The following is a 20,095-nucleotide window of genomic DNA, read 5'->3' on the forward strand; positions in this document are numbered from 1 at the left end:
GTGCTGCTTTGACATTAAAATAATCAATTTCAAGTCAGTTTAAGGGCTTGATTTTTTGAAATGTCTTTTAATGGAAACTTAATTTTTGTCTGTCAAAATGTATGATCTTACACCTAAAGATAAGAGGGGAAGAACTCAGTCATGATAACACAGATGAACCAACGATTCAGAAATAACACTCAGCTAATCTGTTCTCTTTACATGGCTTCTCTTTTGAGACACTTTATCTTCAAAAGGGTTGTAGCAGGAAGAAAAACAGAAAATAATCACCCTGGCAAGTCTCAAGATGTCTGTCGAATTTCTGTGCTTGACGACAGGTCACCTAACACACTTTTGTGTTGTCACCCCATGACGGAATGTACTGAGAGATGGGAATTTGGATACACACGACTGCAATGTATTTGGTTGCCTTTTTCCCAGAGTACCACTGCAAATCTGAGCACAGACAGCAGCCTGTGACTTTGTCCTTCTTTGGTTCTTCTTCCTCTTCTGGACAGTTTCCTCATGCCCAGGAGCTTTCCTAGTGTTTATGATGCAGCACTCTCTATAGGAGAGCTTCTAATCAGCAGTTAGAGAGAAGTTGAAACTGGCTTTTATTTTCATTCTGAGTCTTTAATCTTCATCACTCGAAGGACAATGAGCTGCATAATCAAAACTAGGGAACCTGGCAGGCAGTTCTCCCCATTTCTTAAAAATTTCCTTTTTTGTTTTCTTGTCTTCAAACACAACCACAAAATTTCTAATCTTTAGACAAGGCAGGTCAAGACCTCGGTGAACCATCATATTTCCCCAAGCCTGCAAGTATAAGGAAATGACGTTTCAGATAAAATAGACAAGATCATTAGATGGAAATAAATGCAGATGACAACAACAACATAAAAGTATGAAAATAAGTTGTTCCTCACTTGTCCACAATCTTTACATATAATTTCCCCATTTGTCTGGTAATCGGCATGCTTATCTTGCAGTGTCTTATTTTCTCTTGTATGGTAAAGACTTCTGAAAAACAGTCAGAAAGCATGCATCAGAATACATTGGTCATTCAATGCTACATATAGCCTTAAAAACAGTGACTACAATTGCTGAAGTCAGAGATGAAACCTAAAAGGTGGTAAATTCTCTGTTGTGCACATTCATGAGTTAGAGAAAATGCAAGGTCATATTTCATGCTCCTAAGTAATGGTGAAATACAACTGTACTCCTTTTGTAGCATTTCAGGAGCTGTATCCTCCCTCACACATCTTAAAGTAGGAGGGGGGTTCTGTTATAATAGGGGATAGATCTAGCTTGTTTTTTTCAGGTGCCATGGAGCCATCAAAGAAATGATACCTGAAAGTTAGAGGTTTTCTTTTTATTCCCTGCAGTCCAGTCTTACCCCCTAACAGAATAAATTGGTTCTGACTATCCGGAGCTGCAGAGTATGTGCACATTCTTACATCATTTAGTTTAGGGAGTACTTGATATTGAAGGTTACTATTAGCCTCTGCTGAGAGGTTCTAAGAATTATTACCCTGTAGTTTGAATTGATTGGTAACACTATGCTCACAAGACAATTTCACAGTAAAAGCAGTTTAATGTTTAGGGCTGCAGCTCAGTTTTAATTTTTTCAACATATGGGTATTAGTTTCTCATTAACTCTTCAAAACGTCTTTACAAATTATACCAGAGATATGTCTCAAAGAAACAAGAACTTTGGAGGACAGTAATGTGGTGGATGGTGTCTGTCATATAATTGACAAAACATGACTGATCTGTAATGTACAATACCCATTACAAGTGCCACTGAAGTTGAATTAAACCATTTTCTTGGTCTCTTAATTTCCATTTTGAGTGGGAAGAGAAAGTCACCTCCTGCCGTCATGGCACTGAAAATTTAAACACAGTTTAATATAACATAACACTGGGAGAACTAAAAGGGGTGTGTCACCAGTACCTCCTCTAAATACACAACTATCAATGCACAGCTCATGGCCAACATACTGTTTGAGTCAAACTCTTATCCTGAGCCCGTTACTGGTGTAAGTATGTGGGTAACTGGTATTCATCTTTGGTTAGACTTACTCTGTGGTATACATTATATAATAAGTGACCTAGTTAATATACCACAGGACCTGTATCTTTTTCCGAAGTTTCAAACTCTGGTCACCTCAAAATCAGGGGTAAGAACAAACATTTCCCTCAAACTCATTACCTGTAAACTCCACAGAGCCTAGGACTTGACAATATTGGAATAATCTTTTCTCTTGCCACACAAGGCCTAGAGGGTTACAGGCCCTGTATAGCCATGCTGAAAAGAAAACCTGGTTTTGCCTGAAAGAGATAAAGTAGTTCATAAACACTTACTGGAAATCTTTTTTCACACTGACATGATGCATGTTTTCAATAACTTGTATGTCTTCTCCAGAACATATCAGCTTGTGGCAATTTTTGCATAAGAATGTTATTAGTGAAGGATTTTTCTTGTATGTCTTGCGCTCATCTCTCTTCGCTTTCATTTGTTTTTCCACTATACTTTGCAACTGGAAATTCTGAATCTAGAAACAGATCAGTAAAAGCACTGTATCATTCTGGTGGAATAACAGTAGTAGTTTTCTTTTTCATTTATTTTACTGAGTTCACTGACAACGTGACTTCTAGTCAATTTTCCCAATTTGTGTGCTTCCCCCCTTAACAAAAGAAAAGCAGACCTTTCTAAAGGCCCTGAAGAGATAGACTATAAAACAAATATTGGAACAAGGATTCAAGGCCATATGTAGTAGCTAATATTATTTTATGGTTTCCTCCCCTAAACAGATTTCAAATAGAATGTATTCCTTCCAATATAAATCAGTGTTCTTTAAAGGGCAAGTGCAGAGTTGCAGTAAATACCTTCTTTAAATATTCTTCCTGTGGCATGTTCTGGACACGCTGAATGGCGTTATACATCATTTTCTCACGGAAAATATTAACATCCTCACGTTCAACAGCTCCTGAGCCACTGGAAGCCACAAGTGCATACGTGCTCTCATCGGCTCGAGCTCGACCGCGAGCCTACAATTTGCAAGGAGTACAATGTAAACAGCACAGTGTTCCCTACAATGCTGCACAATATTTATTCCTAGTTTTGTAATGGAAGACATGTACTGTTCCTTATGCAGTGTCCCCACAGAGCATTTTTTTCCACTTAACTCAGGAAGATAAAGAATCAGTGAATACCACAAACTGTTTCTGCATTATCATTAAAGATACCTTTGAAATAGTACTCAGGAGATTTGTGATTCGCATAACATTTTGCACAACAGAAACTGTATTTTGTCACCAAAAATAAGAATGCATTTAAATATTAAATATATGAATATTTGTGTTCACAAATTAAGTGAGAACATGGACAAAATGGTATTCTCCTTATGCAGTTATCTCTTTTTAGTTGTTGGTGGTACAAATGTCTTTTAACCAACTGGTCAGTTGATCACATTCTTATGCCTTTTTTTCTAAGAGAGCTTACTGTTTATGTAGAGCTTTAAATGGATGTTACACCATTACACATGGAGGCAAGTTTTATATTGCATGCAAACTGAGGACGGCAACTGGAAATCAATCTTGTTGAAAGAACATTTTCTCTTTTAGTAGGCAAGTATTTCAAAATTATCTTCAAAGCCCAGGTATATCATTCACCATTTGCATGTTCTAAACAGAAAAGCACTTTAAAAAGTAAGTTATGTATGCAGTAAACTCATACCTGCACCATAGCAATTTCATTGGTGACGAGGCCATAGCGAATAACTATGTTACACTCTTTGATGTCTAGGCCTTCCTCAGCTACAGTAGTAGCAATAAGTAAATTTACACTTCCGCCTCGGAATTTATCAATGACTTCCCTTTGCTCATTCTGTAAATAAAAAAACCAAAACTACAGTATATTAATTGTCAGTGTTATTTTCTGTCATCAGTTTCTTCTAATTAAGAGGTTTATGGCATTATAGACCAATCATTTCAGAGTGGAGTGACAAACATTAGTGTCTTCAACAATTGCATTTAAGCAACTTTCACGATCACAAACAAGAAGTTCCTATTGAAAGTAACAGGCGTTCAGCACCGTTTTTGAGGAAGGAGGGAGCAGAAGCCAGTCTTTTTAAGGTAACTGAACTTGGAACTTTGTAGCCCATTTCATAAACACTAGGAGGTTGATAATACAGGTTTTTTTGTTCTATCATTTGCAAATTCTTTAAGTAGTTATCCAAAGGTTCTGAATTTCTACCACTTCAGTGATTTCAGCTTAAAGTACAGACTTCAATGCTTCCAAGTCAGGTTCCAAAGCACCTAAAGTTTTCAATAATAAACAGAGACCATAATTTTGGTGATCTGGGGAGCACCAAAAAGCACAGCAATGATACACTTGAAAAATAAAGCATCCAAAACATGGACTTCCGAATAATACTTCAAACAAGCTTGAGCAGAGGGACAGAAACTTTCTATTTGCTATATTCAGTTTCAAAACGTAGAAGCTAATGCTATGCTTGTGCAATGTGGTGCACAGGTTAAATATAAAATTTTCATAGAAAACACGCAACTTTGAGAGAACGATTCCTAACTTTTTTTTGAAAATGAGAGCAGCTGAAAGAAATGGACTCTGCCCAGCAGTAAACCATACCATTTCCGTTTAAATGCCAAAGTGGCAATTTTATGGGGAGTAAAGAGCAGAACAGAAGAGAGGTTTTAGGATACTGACAGCATTTTTAGGATAGGTACTTCGTTTTGAAGTATAACATTATAAAGATATATATATATGTTGGTATAAATCATCAGGGAGATGCTGAGTATAAAGTCAACACAACGGTACAAGATGGACTGTTGAGTGATCAATTGTGAAATTTTCACTGCAAATTTTGACAAATTCTCTTTCGATGATCATGCATCAGTGTGAGGCATGCATTTAAATTGGTATAAGTTGATTAAGCAATGATATCAGAAAAAGACAGGCATAATCAACATTGTAATGGATTTCACTTTTCAATTCAGCAACTAAAATATAATTTGAATTACAGTTGTCCTGAAAAATGTAAAGTCATTTAAGTATCACATTTTTGCTATTGCCATTTTGTTCACTTTTTCTTCCTATGCCCCACTATAATTTCTGTCCCTTTTGGCTATACACTCCTCTAGGAAATGGCTGCTCCTATTGCCATAGAATCCAAAAGCAAAAAAGCTTGTTTCTTGTGGAAGTAAAATTATTCTGACATTATTATCCACCTATCCTGCAGCTTATGACACTAAATTGCTGGCAGGTGTGAAACTAGAACTCTGGGCTCCAAATTTCAGTCCATTGTTGTAGCACTAAAACAAGCTGTTTTCTCAAAACATGTATAAGATTTGAATACTGTAATGCATAGTTCTGTACCTGAGTCATGGGTTTAATTTCACTGTTATGTCCAGCACCAATAAGATAATGGGCCTTAATTCCCACTTCTTCAAATTTTGGGTTATCCTTAATCCACTGGAATAGAGCAAAGGCACTTAGCCGAGTCTTTGTGAAAATAATTCCTCTAGGTTCCTCAATCTTCGTGAACTCCTCCATTAAAGTGTTGCGCAACTGTATTAGCTTCTCATTTTCATATTCTGGCTTTCTAGCCAACTCTTTCAGCTGTTTCTTTTTTGCTTTAAAAATAGCAGATGTAAATTAAGACAAAGTAATCATGTAAAATAACAGCTCTAGAAAAAAAAGGAAAGCAAAGAGCAGCTTTCTATATAATTCTCCCAGCATGGTTAATTCACATCCAGTTTGAGTGAGTTTACATTCATTAAAAACACACTAATCAATCAAAATAAATCATCATTAACTTTTTAATATACACTTTGCCTATATTTCACAGTGAGAATAAGCAAAAGACAAAAAAATCTGTCTACACACCAGAAGTGGTACAGAATTAAGTGCACTGTGTTAAAGAGCTAAATCCTAGCTTAAAATATTTACAAAACAGTTTTAAAGTAACTGAAAAAAGATCTTACAAGGAGAAGCAGATTAATATGCAAAGCCCTCAGAGCTGGTATGTTTTTTATAAATTTAGAAATAAATTGTCCTTGGGACATCCATTTGAGTAGGAAACCTCACTAGAACCATGCAATGTAATAGACACCAGGATGGGCACATTGTTATTGGTATTGCAGGTTTTAAAGACATTTCAATGTGCTCAGTGAAATGTTAAACGAATGACTCCCTTAGGCATGCACTATTGATGATGACTTTCTAATATTTAAAAGCCTGTGTTGTTGTCAGATGATCATGCAAACACAATAATAACACTTTAAGGGGCAGCCTTGTGTGTTAAGATCTTATAGTCACTCCATGCAGATTATTGCACTGCGCCTTGTCCAATGCAATGGTAGTTTGTATCACAAACTACTACACCACTTTGGCAGTGGCTTTCTGACTACAGTCCTATTAGTATTTTAGAATTTTTACTTAGTTTAACTTTTTGGTTCTCAGCAACAGCTCATTACTGAATTTCTAAATATGGGAGCATAAATACAGGTACGAAGAGTCATTAAAAAAGACAATGACATTATTTAATGTAATCTATTCTTCTAAAAGTTTTTTTAACATTTCCCTAATGTCTTGATAATGGCATTCTAAATTTGTAGTTCATAGGATACATGAAGTTGGGATACATGTTGCAGTGAAGTCTACTTTCTTTTGCACCACCCAGGTGCCATAGGCAATGGGAGCAAACTTGTCTACCTCTTCCTCATTGTAAAGGCAGTAAGGGAAAAAAAGAGAGGCAAGAAAAGATTAGTGTGTCAAGGACTGAATGAATCCTAGTTCCAATGTGAATGATCTGAAAAAAAGGCAACTAACTTTGATCTTTGCAATTTAATCGTCTGTTTAATTCTCTCACTAACTGCTCTTTACTTGAAACTTACTTAAGGTCATCACTCCCATCTCTTAGTATATAGACAAACATACTTTGGTAGAAAGTATTGGTTAAAAACCCGTCATTTCATTACTTTTGTATTCCATTTGCTCAACTTTTTGCCCCTTCCTGACTGTCTACTGGAATACACATTCTGTTTATCTATCAGAGTGTCCTCAGGGACACTTAATTGGAAAAAGCAGAGAACAGTTTATACTCACTATCAGCAAATAGAAAGTGCCCTTGGGCCAAAGCTGAAGACATGATCATGTTGGGACATGATCACACTATGATGTTGTTTAATGTACTCCATACTATATGAACTGGGACATCAAGATACTGTCATAATAAACAACATGGCAATCTCTAGGTTGTAGTAATTAATGGGCCCATGTTAGTGCATATTAGTTATTTCTATGGATTTAAAGTATTAAATATCACAATGTATTTCAAACTTACCATGAAATAAACCTATTAGAAATTCATCTGTTTCATCCTGTTTTGATACTGCTGGTTCATCATCATCATCATCACTCCTTACTGTCTTCTTACTTTTCTCCTCCTTATAAAAGTTATTTAGGTGATTGTACGCATCCACGATTCGTATGGTGTCATTTATCTGGAGAGCATCATTGTATTTCTTCAAGTGTTCTGCACAGACACGTTCCTTGCGTTTTTCTTCTTTTGCAGCTAAAAGTGTACAAAAAATACAAAACCACACCTGTATATAGAATAACCCAAACAAATCCAAAGCTAGGATATTTTTGCTGTATGGTTACCTTTTCTCTCTTCTCTAATGACCCACTGTTCATATGGCTGAGTTCCAAACTCAGATTTTGGATGGAGCTGGCAATAGTTTTGAATGTCTGTCATGATCTCAGTAATTCTCTCTCTAAATGGATCCTAGAAATAAATTGATTACCAAAGTAAGCAAGCATCTTCTGGCAATAAAAACTCTTCTGGCTAGTACCACAGTGAGTAATTTTTTAAAATGTTAAACCTTAAATTAAAAAACAAGTAAGGTCGCTAAGTGCATTTACAGTTATAGAAATAAATAGTACAGAATATTACAAAAATTATGCTGTGAAATAACATATTTTTTAGTGAAGATAATGTCACTCCAATACAAACATTTCAACTATGGTTCAGAAGGTCTTTTGACCAGATACCTCAAAAATATAACTTGAATTATATAACACACAAATTTAGATCTATTTCACTTTACTGATACTTTTGCATACCCAGGGAAGCAGCAGATAAATACACATATATTCAAATTAGCACTATGGAACACCCTAAATCTATAGAAAAAGAGCATTAGCCAAAAGTTTTTGATACCATACAGCACACTTTTAAAGGGCAATGTAACTTTAACACTGATTTGTTTGAAAAGCAACATACCCTTCTTTTGTCATCTGCAATCACAGTCTTCTTATATGGTTCCTTCACCTGATTCTTCAGTTGGGGGGCATGCTCTTCCACAGTCATGATTCTACATGCATCAAGATTGGCACAGATCTGTGAGAAAACAAAATGTTATTTCTTTTAATGAGTTATTCCACTTGAAAACTGAATTAATGCAACAGAGCTTCTCATTCAGATACTCGGGTTTATGTAATTTTATTTTCTTCCTACAAAAATTGGATACAGACACTATCAGTATAAGAAAGGCCAAGTCCTTGAAAAGCATTTTGAGATCAGCTGGACAAGTTACTTTTTAGGCCAGAAGTCATCCTTGCACACAGGAAAAAAACTTGCAGATCAGGGTGCAAAAAAGGTATTTTGAAAAGGAAAATATACCATCGATACTTTGGAAGAGAAGATTTTGGAGCACAGAACAAATAAACAAAAATAATGGTGAAATAGAAAAAAAGAAAATAAATGTTAGAGAGTAACTATAAAAGTAAGAGCTAGTTATGACAGTAGAAAATAAATTGAAATTATCTTTCTTGGAAAAGGAAGAGATAGAGAAAATTTCTGTGCTAACTGCATGACTGAACTGTATTTTTCTGCTTTTGATCTTTTCTGAGAAGAAAATATTTCTGTCACTAAGTCTAAAGTAATAAGGGGAAACCTTAAAATTTTCATAAGCAGAGAAAATGAGAAAGGAAGTCTGGCAGTCAACCTTTTTAAAGTCTTCAGCAGTAGTTATCTATTTCAGCTTGCACATTTGGATTACATTTCTTTAGATGCAAAACCCAGCATCACATCATTAAGATTTCAGAGCTGATGAAAAGGAATTCTCTGCTTTTTCCATTGCCAGAAAGCTTTTGTCTCAAAATACCTCACAATTCTGTCTACTTCAACACAGCATAAGCGCTTCTTGCAAGGCCTCACCTATTCAATATCACATTCTCCTCTTGTGAGATTTGCTCGTCAGGAATTTTCACTGGAGTACTGGGCTAAATTCTACTTTTGTATTACTAATATAAATCTATTGAATTCCAAGTAAAATAGTTTCTTTAGAGTCACAGCTGTTTCAGTACGGAATTTAACAAATTATCTCCAGTCAGTTGTTTATGCAACTACATACTACTCCCTTCTCAATGAGTAACTAACTGCTGTAAAGAAACACATTTCCTTGCTATCTGCATCTCACAAATGGTTTCCACTTGTTTAAGTATTCAACTTTGTTTTTCACTTTCCTGGATCCACACAAAAGCCCAGCTTAGTCACTCCAGAAATACAGATATAAAATACTGTGATCTCTCCAGGATTTAGGAATACACAGTAAATTCTAATCCAGCAATGGAAAAATAAGATTTTTATTAACTAAAAAATGTCACTGCTTTGTGAATTTCTTTCCTCTGACCTTAAGAACTTTTTTCAAGTAATGTAAACTTTTTACTTCCCTTTTCAGTAGCCCTACTTCCCTGGAAAGTAACCTTTATTTGTACATGGATCTCCATTAATTTGTAGTGGGTCAATTTGCTGAAAGGTTGTGAGCTAAACTCCTATGTACACACACACACACAAAAAATCAGATTATATATTTGGAGCCTAACACTGATTTCAAAAGTTTTACTTGAACAAGACAATATTCCTTTGGTGGTTTGCAAATGTGAGGGCTATTTACTTTCAGAATATGTTCTTCTGCTTTTGAGTTGGATGTTGCACCTCCTACACCAGGTGAGGCTGTAAGTCCCAGAATCTGAGGCTGTGGGATCAGTGGTTTGTTTTCTTTTGCCAGCTTCTTGTTCTTCATCTTTTCTTTTAAGTAACGTCGCATTATATTGTTGTAAACACCTTCCTTTTGAGTGTGATGACACTCATCGATAATGATGAGTGAAAAATCTGGAAAAAAAAAGAACCCCAAAATGATTAATTTTCTTTCAAATGTAGAATTTATGTGACTAAATCTTCTTATAGGTAAGGACACCATTGAAGAGAACCAGTTAGTTTGTTTGAGACCTAGTGTATTAGGAAATTTGTAGTGCTGGAGGAAGGCGTGGATAGAAGCTGTACATATTGAATAGACCCTGGAATCTTTGCTGCACTCCTGATGTGTCAAGTACTTTTACATTTCATGTAATGTAGAAAGCTTTTCTGTTTTTGCAAAATCAATCTGATGGTATAAAGAATTTCAGAGAGATATTTTTAATAACCAGTGATAAGAACATATCATAATTTAACTCAATCCTATCTTTTATATCCATAACTGTATCTGACAAACTACATACTGTCTGTTTATGAGAAGGTACATAACATGTTAGAAGCCTTTCAGACATTCTAGAAAGGCTTGTCCTAACCAAATATGCTTCCACTTTATAGCAACACAGAGATTTCCTCCCTATTCCTGTCCAGTTAAAAGACTTGTATTACTTTATGGATGTGTCACTGGAAAGAAACAGATGGTGAGAGCACTACCAATCATCTCCCTTCCCTGAGGAAACGACAATTCAGACAGGTATTATGTGCTTTTTAGTTGGATCATGTTAACATGCAACAGGTAGAGTACTATACAGTATGGAAAATTAAGAATATTTTTTGTTTGTTTTAAATTTATCACAAACACTGAAAACATCTCCTTAATCTATCTGCGTATGCAGGCAGTGACATATATTTCAACGCACTGATTTGAAAGACTCATGAACATTTCTCTGTTTCTCTAACAGCAAAATTGTTTTATAGAGCTCCCACTCTTCCCCTAGCTGGCCAGTAACTCTCCATGTTGAATTCCCTACAATTTGACATTGTTTCCCACAGTTTGACAAATGTTTGTGGAAATGACTGTAAAGCAGGTCACTGAAATGATCAGGGTTAATTTTTTTTTTTTTTTAGATCTGTACAGTTTCCATGGTCTTGTTTACACATTGGTGTGCTCAAATAGTTGCATTGCTACAAATGAGTTTGAAAAAACTGGCAGAAGTTGGAAACTAACAGAGAGCTAGAACATTCTCAGTTGGCCTTTCTGCTACAGAAACTATCATGTAACTTCATTTTTGAAAAACCTAAAGAAAGGTGAAGACTGAACAATGGAAATTTTATTTAAAGGCTACACCAAAGAGTACTGCTAGGAAAGGAAGCTAGTGCTCCATGTCACTGGGGAAATCCGATTGACTTCACACAAGTGGTTCAGGAAGCCAGTTTGGAGTGGAGTGATGTGGTTTTAAACCTAAATTTCTATTTATTTCTAAGATTTCTACATACTGCAAGATTTCAGAAGCAGTCCTGGCAGTTTCTCAGATATTTTTCCAGCATTAAATTACTCCTTTTGATTTTGGCCATCATCTTTGTAATGCATATTCCTATCATTACTCAGGAAGGACCTAACCCACCAGAATAGATGTGCTAAGGAACTAAGGAAGTGATACACAGCTTTTAGAAAGTCCACACAGTGACTTCAGCCCTTGGTAAAGAGGGTAAACATTTGGTAAAATGGAATTAAGAGAGTCCCCTCCATTTGACTGAGGCTGGAATTCTGTGTTACATGTAATGCAGACCTCTGTGGAAACAGATGAAAAAATTATGAATAATTTCCAGAAATTAGGAATAAAACCCATATAACTAATTAGGATGGTTTACATAGGCTGCGAGTTAACCAAGTACTAGCCATCATAATGGACCTGACTCTGTTCAGGCTTGCTTGGCTTTGGTCCAGCTGAACTTACTAGCACAGGCATACTAGCATGGAAACATGGCCCCGTCTGCAGGGACACCTCAGTTCTGGAAAAAATATAACTCCTTATGAAGGAAGCTTTGCAAGGTGTGAAACCCATTCAAGAAGCCACTTCGTTACACAAGCTGGTTGGGACTCAGCCCAATTCTAATCAGGTCAGCAGTTCCTGTAGAAATGTTCAGGTGCCTCTACATGGCATTCCCAAATGATTCAGATTTGGGAAAGTTTATTAACTTAGGTGCAGTGGAAAGGAAATAAATACAAGAAAATCTCTGGTACTCTGCCTAGGTTAATAAAAAGGCATCCTGAAGGAGGGGAGGCAATTCTGGGGTACACAAGTGGCTCTGCAGGAGTTAGTTTGGATCAAGGAGTACTGCAGTCAGCACTAGGCACTGATAGATACAGACTGACCCCCTCAGGTTTCTCTGCTGCCTCTGTAACACCCAGACAAATACTTTTTCATTTCAGATCCATTATTTTGAATATCATAGCTCTGATATTAATCCTGCCCCATCTAAAAGAGCTGACTGCATGCAGATAGAGGGAGAAGTTAACATCTCACAGAGGATGGTCACTGCAGTCCAAATCCTGGAGCTGAAGTCATGGGCTGTTCCATTACTGGCAGATAATACCATCTCCTTTCTGATGTCCAATAGATATTTGCCACTTTAGAACTCTGGGCAAACAATTTTATCTCATCTCATCTTATATCTTTTGTTTTCTTCAACTTTCTTCAGCTGTTGTAGGAGACCATTATATTTGCCAACCTCAGAGAGATACAGTTACAAGTAATCATATCTCTATATGTTAGAAAGATGGTAAGAGTTTAAAGAATAAAATGTTTATAACAGATTGGCTTTTATTTTGTATTCCACTGTGTTTCTCAAACTACTGACTACATTTGAGTTTTTATAATAATTTCTCATCCTGTTTATGGCTCCTATCTGACATAACTCAAAGTTCTACCAGCTTGGAAAGTGGAAACAATACGGCTGCATTTGCACGAAGTTGTGCTTGAGGTAGATAAAATAGGAAGCATAACAAATATTTAGTACAAATGAACTGTAAGAGTCTAATTTGACTTGAAAAAACTGCAAGCTCATTAACTAAGATCTGGTTTTGACTCTCAGAGTACAGCTTACATTTATAAAACCAGGCAACTGAAAAAACACTAACTACTGAATGTGGCACATTTTCACTCTGCATTTTTCCAGAATACAGACATACTTTTAGCCCTTCTGTAAAAATTTCAGAAATAAAAACTTGCCTGATAAGTGGACACCTTCTTCATCTTCTTTGGCTGCATTTAACAGTGAATTCTCAAGGATCTGTGCTGTACTGATGATGACATCATTTCTTCTGACAACTTCAGGAAATGAGATTTTCAGCTGAGAATCTCCACTTAAACCAATAACATGATACCAACGCTTCAGGAATGGATTAAACTCCTTTCGTAAATGCTGTTCTACCAACGGTACCTGAATAAGTTTCCAAAGAATTTAAACAGGGCATACATACGATTAAAAATACGTGCCTGTTTGACAGAAATGTTGTCAGGTGAACATACGCTTTGTGCAAAATATACTTTTTTAAAAAAGAAAACAACCCCAACCCTCTATTCACTGCAAGGTAGGATTAACCACCCCCAACGACAAAAACCAAAACCGAGCACTAAAAATCCCCAAACCAACCCCTCTCCTCCAACTGCTCCTACAAGACCTTTTTGTCGCAGGAACTTTGCCTTAACTGTGCCTTAGAAAGAACGAACAGACCATGCATGCTCTGGCTCTTTAACTGAGCTTATAACATGCTATGAATTTTATTCTTATAGGAGGATATGGATATGTTTTATTCTTTTAATAAAATTCTTAAATGTATGTCTCTATTTTAATATTACAATAGAAAATTATATGTGCTACATTTAACTGTAAAAATTACAGTAATTAAATCCAGCAGAATATTCCCTAACTACTGTGACACTCATTAGGTGGCCTTCATTACCAAATTCAAACACAGAATGTGAAAAATGTATTTAAAAAAAATTATTTTAGTTCTATTCATTCTAACATGAAATTATACTTCTTCCAATAATGTGGTTATTAGGGTACATCCAAATTTGCACTTGCACTGGAGTAAACTAAAATCATTCATGCCTGCACCATGATCATGGTGCAATGGAGATGACAGTCTAGAGCTGTATGCCTTTAACAATAGCTACATTTGGAGAAGTTGAGAAATGTGTTTATATTCATTTTACAAATTCTATATTAACAGTGCATGAGGTTTAAAAAATACTAGCTTTTAAAAAAAATGGACCAACATACCTTATTAACAAGTACTATAACTTTTCCAGGCTCTAATGATCTCTTTTTCTTATCCAAGTGATCTTTGGTAATGTAAACAGCCACTCTTGTTTTACCACTGCCTGTAGGGAGACATATTATAATATTCTCCCCATTCAGAGCTGGCTTTGCAACTTCCATCTGGTAATCTCTCAGGATCAGATCTGGCTCAGGTGAAGCTCTGCTCTCCACTTCATCTTCATCTAAGGGTACAAAGAAATATAAGTATCAAACAGGAGGCATAAAACATTTATCAGAATATTGAACAAATATCAAAGGGAAAAATATTAATTTACTATGAGAAGCATCTTCTGAATAAATAGAAACAAGGGCATATTAGCATAGGCAATGCTGCTCTGTGGACACATACAAATATGGATCAGAACTGCTTACATCCAGTCACCAACCAGGACATGTGGAATAAACCACAGTATGTCTTCACCCATCTATGTTGACATGACTATTGTTATGTGTGAATTGGAATGTTCAGTAGCACTGGGACCAAAAAAAGTTGTGTTCAGAGCTGCAGTATTTATAATCTAGCCAATCTTATGTGACGTTCTCTTTCATCAGTATTGAAATTTATTTGATTGCAAGTGAGCTACCTTTTTAAATACTTCACAGAGGATGAAAAAAAGGATAGAGACATAGAAAGAAAAAGAGATAGGGACCACTTAAAAAATGAGGAAGGGAATTATAAAGTACAAAATCAAATAGATAAGAAAATTAAATTGCCCATACAAGATAGAGCTAACTGCAGAATGTATCACACCTATTCACGGTAGATTGCGCTGCTTCCAGAGTGACTCAAACATAATGCAATCAAGCTGTTCACTAAAAAGCCATATACATTTGCCACCTGAAAGCCAAAACCTTCCATGTATCATATAAAATGCAATGGCAGAGAGTTCAGCTCTATGGCTCACGGGTGAAACAAACAACATTCAAAAGTGGAAAAATGTTGTTGCATTATTTCAGGCAGTAAGAAAAACATATAAAGTCTCTTGAGTTTACATATACTTAGGAGGTTAGAAATTATATATATGTTAACATCAGAAGGATTTATTTCAATGGAGTTTAGGGCTTTTTTTCCCCTGCTACGGATATGTTTAAATCACCCTCCAAGCATTAACTGTCCTCAGTGAAGAAAAGGCACAAATTCATTTGACTAGACTAAAAATGAGGGAAAAACCCCTATAGTTGTATTTCCTGATGATATCATTAAATGAAGAATCATGAGGATTTTATTATCACTGATACATTACACACAAAATAAGTGTATTTTTCTAGTATCCCTGATTCCATTAAATAAAATTAAACTAACAAAAAGTAATGAAGCTTGATAAAATACTGCTGATGGAAACATCCGAATGCCATTCTTAAGTGTTTTTTGTTTGTTTTGCCTTTTAGTGTGAGCGCGCTGCTACCTGGAACACAGGGAAATTCACACCAGAGAGTACTTGATGTTACTTATCTGACTTCTACCACTCTCTTTTGAGGAAGAACACTGTTTGCTTTCTGGTTGGCTAAATTAAATAGTTCAATCATATTGAAACTAGCACTTTATCACCCATCTGTTTGGTTAAATTTCAGTTTCTTAACATCCTCAATTAACTATCCAAGCCTAAAAAATATTTAACTTAGCTCTCTCTTAGCTTCCTCAGTCCCTGTTTAGATAAAAGCTAATACAGGAATCTTTTCAGAGCATATGATTCCATTAAAGAATTTTCATTGTGCACAGTATAACTTTAGGGAAGTTGTCTGCCTTCGTACAAGGCTCATATGAATTGCTGCTCTGGGCTAAAAGAAACATGATACTTATTCTTCTGTTGTCCTAATTCCACCATTTTTCTTAAATGTAAAATGATCCTTGCACAGAAAACTGTGACTAAATCCACATGATTCTTTGCATTAAAATCCAAATCATGTCAGTGCATTTAAGACACTATCTAAACATCTCTGTTAATACAAGGTACTTACTGCAAAATTTCAGATTATAAAATCCATAAATATCACAAACTCCATCTGTATCTCCTTAGCTTTTTCCCCTCATAGTTGCTCTCGCTGAGTTTATTAGGCATGATTAAAAAGCACGAATGTTTTTTAAAAACATTGTAACTGGCTGTTTTTAAAGCCCACATGTAAACAGAACATACAGCAAGTAAACATTGGGGGAAAAAAAAAATCTATTCTGCATTCTTCACATAACTGCAGTGATTTATTTTTTTCTGCTGGACTATTGGACATAGCCCAATTTACTTAATGGGAGATTTTTCAGGAATCTTAAAGGATCGGGCCATACATACATATGTGCTGCCACATACCAGTAGCTTGTATCAGCCTGACCAACTGATATAGCGTGACTGTCCACAGAACAGAGAAGTTTCTGTGCCCAGACATTTCATGTGACACAGTGAGGAAAAAAATACAATGTGACTGATGAGTCACCTCAGTTGATGCAGAAATGCAAAGTATATTCTTCAGAGTTAGCAATACACAGACTAAAATCCTAGCTAAAGGGTAGGAATTTTCTGTGTACTTATATCCTGAAATTTCTGTGTACTTATATCCTGAATTTTCTGTGTACTTATAAAATACATGGATTTTAATATTTAAAAAGCTTGAAACTATTTTAAAAACATTTATAGTAAACATTTTGCAGGCATATGATATATAACATTTACATTGACTTTACTGATCTAATACTAGCTTTATCAGGCAGAGCTGGCCTGAAAGGTACCCAGATTGTTTCTAGCCTTTGCACAAGATACAGTCCCAGCACAAACTTTATAAAGGCTAAATTCCAAAAGGTAACTGGTCCCTCTTGAATTCTGTGTAGGCAAACACAGGCTGTTCACCAAGGTGGACAGCTGCAAATTCGTTCTGCCTGAGGTCAAAGATGAAAAAAAAGAAAAAAACCCCATGGGATGTCTTTTACAACAGCAGAGTTTAACTGGGCTCAGAGTATATACATAGCAAGTTCCTATCTGTCTGCAAAGTATTACGTAAAGACAGTCTAATATTTAATTTAAAACTATATTTAGGATGTGCACATATGTTTAAATGTGAGATTTGCAAGGGTCTTCAGATAGTAAACTCCATTGATGAGGTTGCTTTTACAAATAGGGCTACTAAATTACTTACATCCCAAGCAGACCTTCATTACTGTTCTGCGGGTACCCTGGAAATGCTTCTCCTCACCCTTGAATGCCTCTAAAACATTTCCTATTCCCTCTCACTTAGTCACCCTATGCAGAGGCCAGACACAATCTAGCTCCTCTCTGAGAGCAAAAGCAGCACATATATGCGGTGGCATTATGAATATCTGTACAGGCGACTGCCCTGGATGACTTCTGGAAGTCCCTTCCAGCCTATGTGATTCTATCATTCTGCATCACTGACCATTTTGTATGATGACGGTGTCTAGAGATATATTCAGACGATCTCAGTAAATTAACTTTTTTGGGGCTGGGACTTAAGTCCAGACCGATAAAAATGGCATCTGTCGTCCAACAAAATAAGAGGAAGTCTGGCATCTAAGTACTGTGAACTAGCGTTCACAGTGAAAGTCTTCCACTGATTTTTGTTCTAGTCCATTCACAGAGTGCTTACCCTCCAGAGCTTATTTTGCAATTACTAAATAACAGAAGGGAAACATACCTGAATCACTGGTTGTACAGCTCTGTCCCAGGTTTTCATTCAAGTTACTGACACTTCCCTCTCCTGTATAGACATCTGACTCTAAATGAAAAACACAAATGTATAGTATATTTACTATACAAATATAAATAGCAAAAGCATATTGTTTGCTCTCTCCCCAAGTTGTTAAAATAGGCTAGACAAATGTCTGGCAGGTGTGGCTGAGGTATAATTTCTTTTAAACTGTGAACAATATAATTAATTTTCTTATTGAGGAAAATACGGAGTGGAAAATGAAAATCCAAAACATAGCAGAGGTAAGGCAATATGGGTCATGATTTACTGTTGTCAGGCATCTATGTTCTGTTTGCTTAAAAGCAAGGGTCCAATCATGAATGCCTGCATGATTCCCTCTAGTCCTATTTTACTGTATCATTTCAGAGGGGGGTGAAAAGCAAAAAAAAAAAAAAAAAAGAAAGAAAAACATATGGGTCTACTGGATGCACTGCACTGCTGGCAAACTGAAGACATTCTCTTTTACTCTCTGTAAGCCATGTGAGTTATAACTGCAGTAGAAGAAAATCAAAACCAGAATTGTCTTTTTTTTTTTTTTTTTAGAAGAAAAGGGTTTCTTCATGTAACATGAAGAAAGTAAGCCGTAGTTCCCAGGTAAATAAAACCGGAGAGGAATTATTAAAGCTTCCAAACTGTTTGCAAGTAAAAGTAGAGACCAACAATCCTGTTACACCCAATAGAATACTTGGACACTGCCACAGAAATCTGGCAAGTTTACCGTAGATATTCTAACGTTAAGGTCTCCCTCTGCTGGGCAATCAATATATTACACTGACATTTTTTTTGGTCACAAGTGTTTATATAGCTAGATTATACAAAACTCAGTCCTTTTAATATCTAAAGAGACAAACAGTTCTTCTGGAAAAATCTGCTGCAAACGGCCTCACCCTGCACTGTCAGCTTACTTGGAGCACTCTGCAATTGAGCTTATAGTGTTCATAAGAAACCAGTCAGAATAATTGCATTGACCTATGTTTTTGCTTAATTATGTTGTGAACTTGTGTCCTATCAAGTTTTTCATATTTTTTTTCCCAGTGAATATCCCATTATGGTCCATACCCATATTGTCCCCAACAAATAATTCATAAAGCAAAATAGATGCTGTGAATGAGAGTTTAGAACTAAATGGAAATTTTAGTGTCTTAGAGTGGTACTCCTGAAATATACACTATCAAATCTTGGTAAGTGAGATGGAAATTAAAGCTAGTCTGCATTCAGTAAAAATATGAAGCTTTGACTTTCCTTTATGCAAGCTTTGGTCTCCTTGAAAGGTGAATAAATAACAGAAACAAAACTGCTATTTCACAGAACAAGTATAATAGAGACAACTGAAATGAAGCTACCTTAGCTACCACTGGAGTCAGGTATTTGTTTAAGGTTGTTTATTTTTAGTTTTTCTAACGTAACCATAAAAAGCAATACAAACATCTGTCTTGCTGTTCCATAGTTTTTGTAGTTTATTCCATACAGACCTCAGAATCTGATCCAACTATGAATCACCACCATCTGTAGGAAGTGCTATGATGGGCAAGGGCATAAAGACTTTAAGCACCTAAATCAAAAGCCTAGTCTCCTAGAAATCAATGCAATCAACAGAAAGGCACTTAAAAAATATATTCACAGCAGAAGCCCGAATTATATAAAATTTCCCTGTTATTATATAATAGCATGCATTTAATATCACATTAAAATACATCATTGTCCTGAAAAAAGAAGAAAAACTCACCAGTTATAATCCATGTTCAAACACCTGTGACAAACTATTAAGTAACATTAGTGGGAATTCCAACTATGAAGATGACACTGCTGTCTCTCATCTTCACTTTCTAGGAATCCACACAGATATGAAAAATAGGACAGAATTAAAATTCTATGCATCTATTCCATGTGGTCTCCCATCTAAAATGACCTACTGAAAGATGTATATGCAGTAGAGAATATGCATTCACAAAGTGTTTTGTACATAATTATCTGAATTACAATGTGCAGCATACATTACAAAATAATCTCTCAACAGAAAATGTCAGTGGTGA

General features: G+C 35.8%; 1 protein-coding gene across 1 annotated transcript in view; it reads right to left on the reverse strand.

The window, feature by feature from the left end:
* Positions 1 to 612: 612 nt before the first annotated feature.
* IFIH1 (interferon induced with helicase C domain 1) overlaps positions 613 to 20,095 on the reverse strand; it is a gene marked incomplete at its 3' end in the record, with an annotated part of 30,034 nt that continues 10,551 nt past the window's right edge. The window contains exons 4-16 of the mRNA XM_082001345.1: positions 18,009 to 18,089; positions 14,331 to 14,551; positions 13,274 to 13,484; positions 9,964 to 10,181; positions 8,289 to 8,405; positions 7,667 to 7,790; positions 7,347 to 7,577; positions 5,378 to 5,634; positions 3,719 to 3,868; positions 2,869 to 3,030; positions 2,344 to 2,534; positions 906 to 999; positions 613 to 795 (exon numbers count right to left, since the gene is read on the reverse strand). Of these exons, the coding sequence (XP_081857471.1) occupies positions 613 to 795; positions 906 to 999; positions 2,344 to 2,534; positions 2,869 to 3,030; positions 3,719 to 3,868; positions 5,378 to 5,634; positions 7,347 to 7,577; positions 7,667 to 7,790; positions 8,289 to 8,405; positions 9,964 to 10,181; positions 13,274 to 13,484; positions 14,331 to 14,551; positions 18,009 to 18,089 (2,240 nt within the window). The remainder of the gene's footprint in view (positions 796 to 905; positions 1,000 to 2,343; positions 2,535 to 2,868; positions 3,031 to 3,718; positions 3,869 to 5,377; positions 5,635 to 7,346; positions 7,578 to 7,666; positions 7,791 to 8,288; positions 8,406 to 9,963; positions 10,182 to 13,273; positions 13,485 to 14,330; positions 14,552 to 18,008; positions 18,090 to 20,095) is intronic.

The sequence above is a fragment of the Phaethon aethereus genome (genome assembly GCF_964289735.1).
Source record: "Phaethon aethereus genome assembly, chromosome: 6".
Classification (NCBI taxonomy): domain Eukaryota; kingdom Metazoa; phylum Chordata; class Aves; order Phaethontiformes; family Phaethontidae; genus Phaethon; species Phaethon aethereus.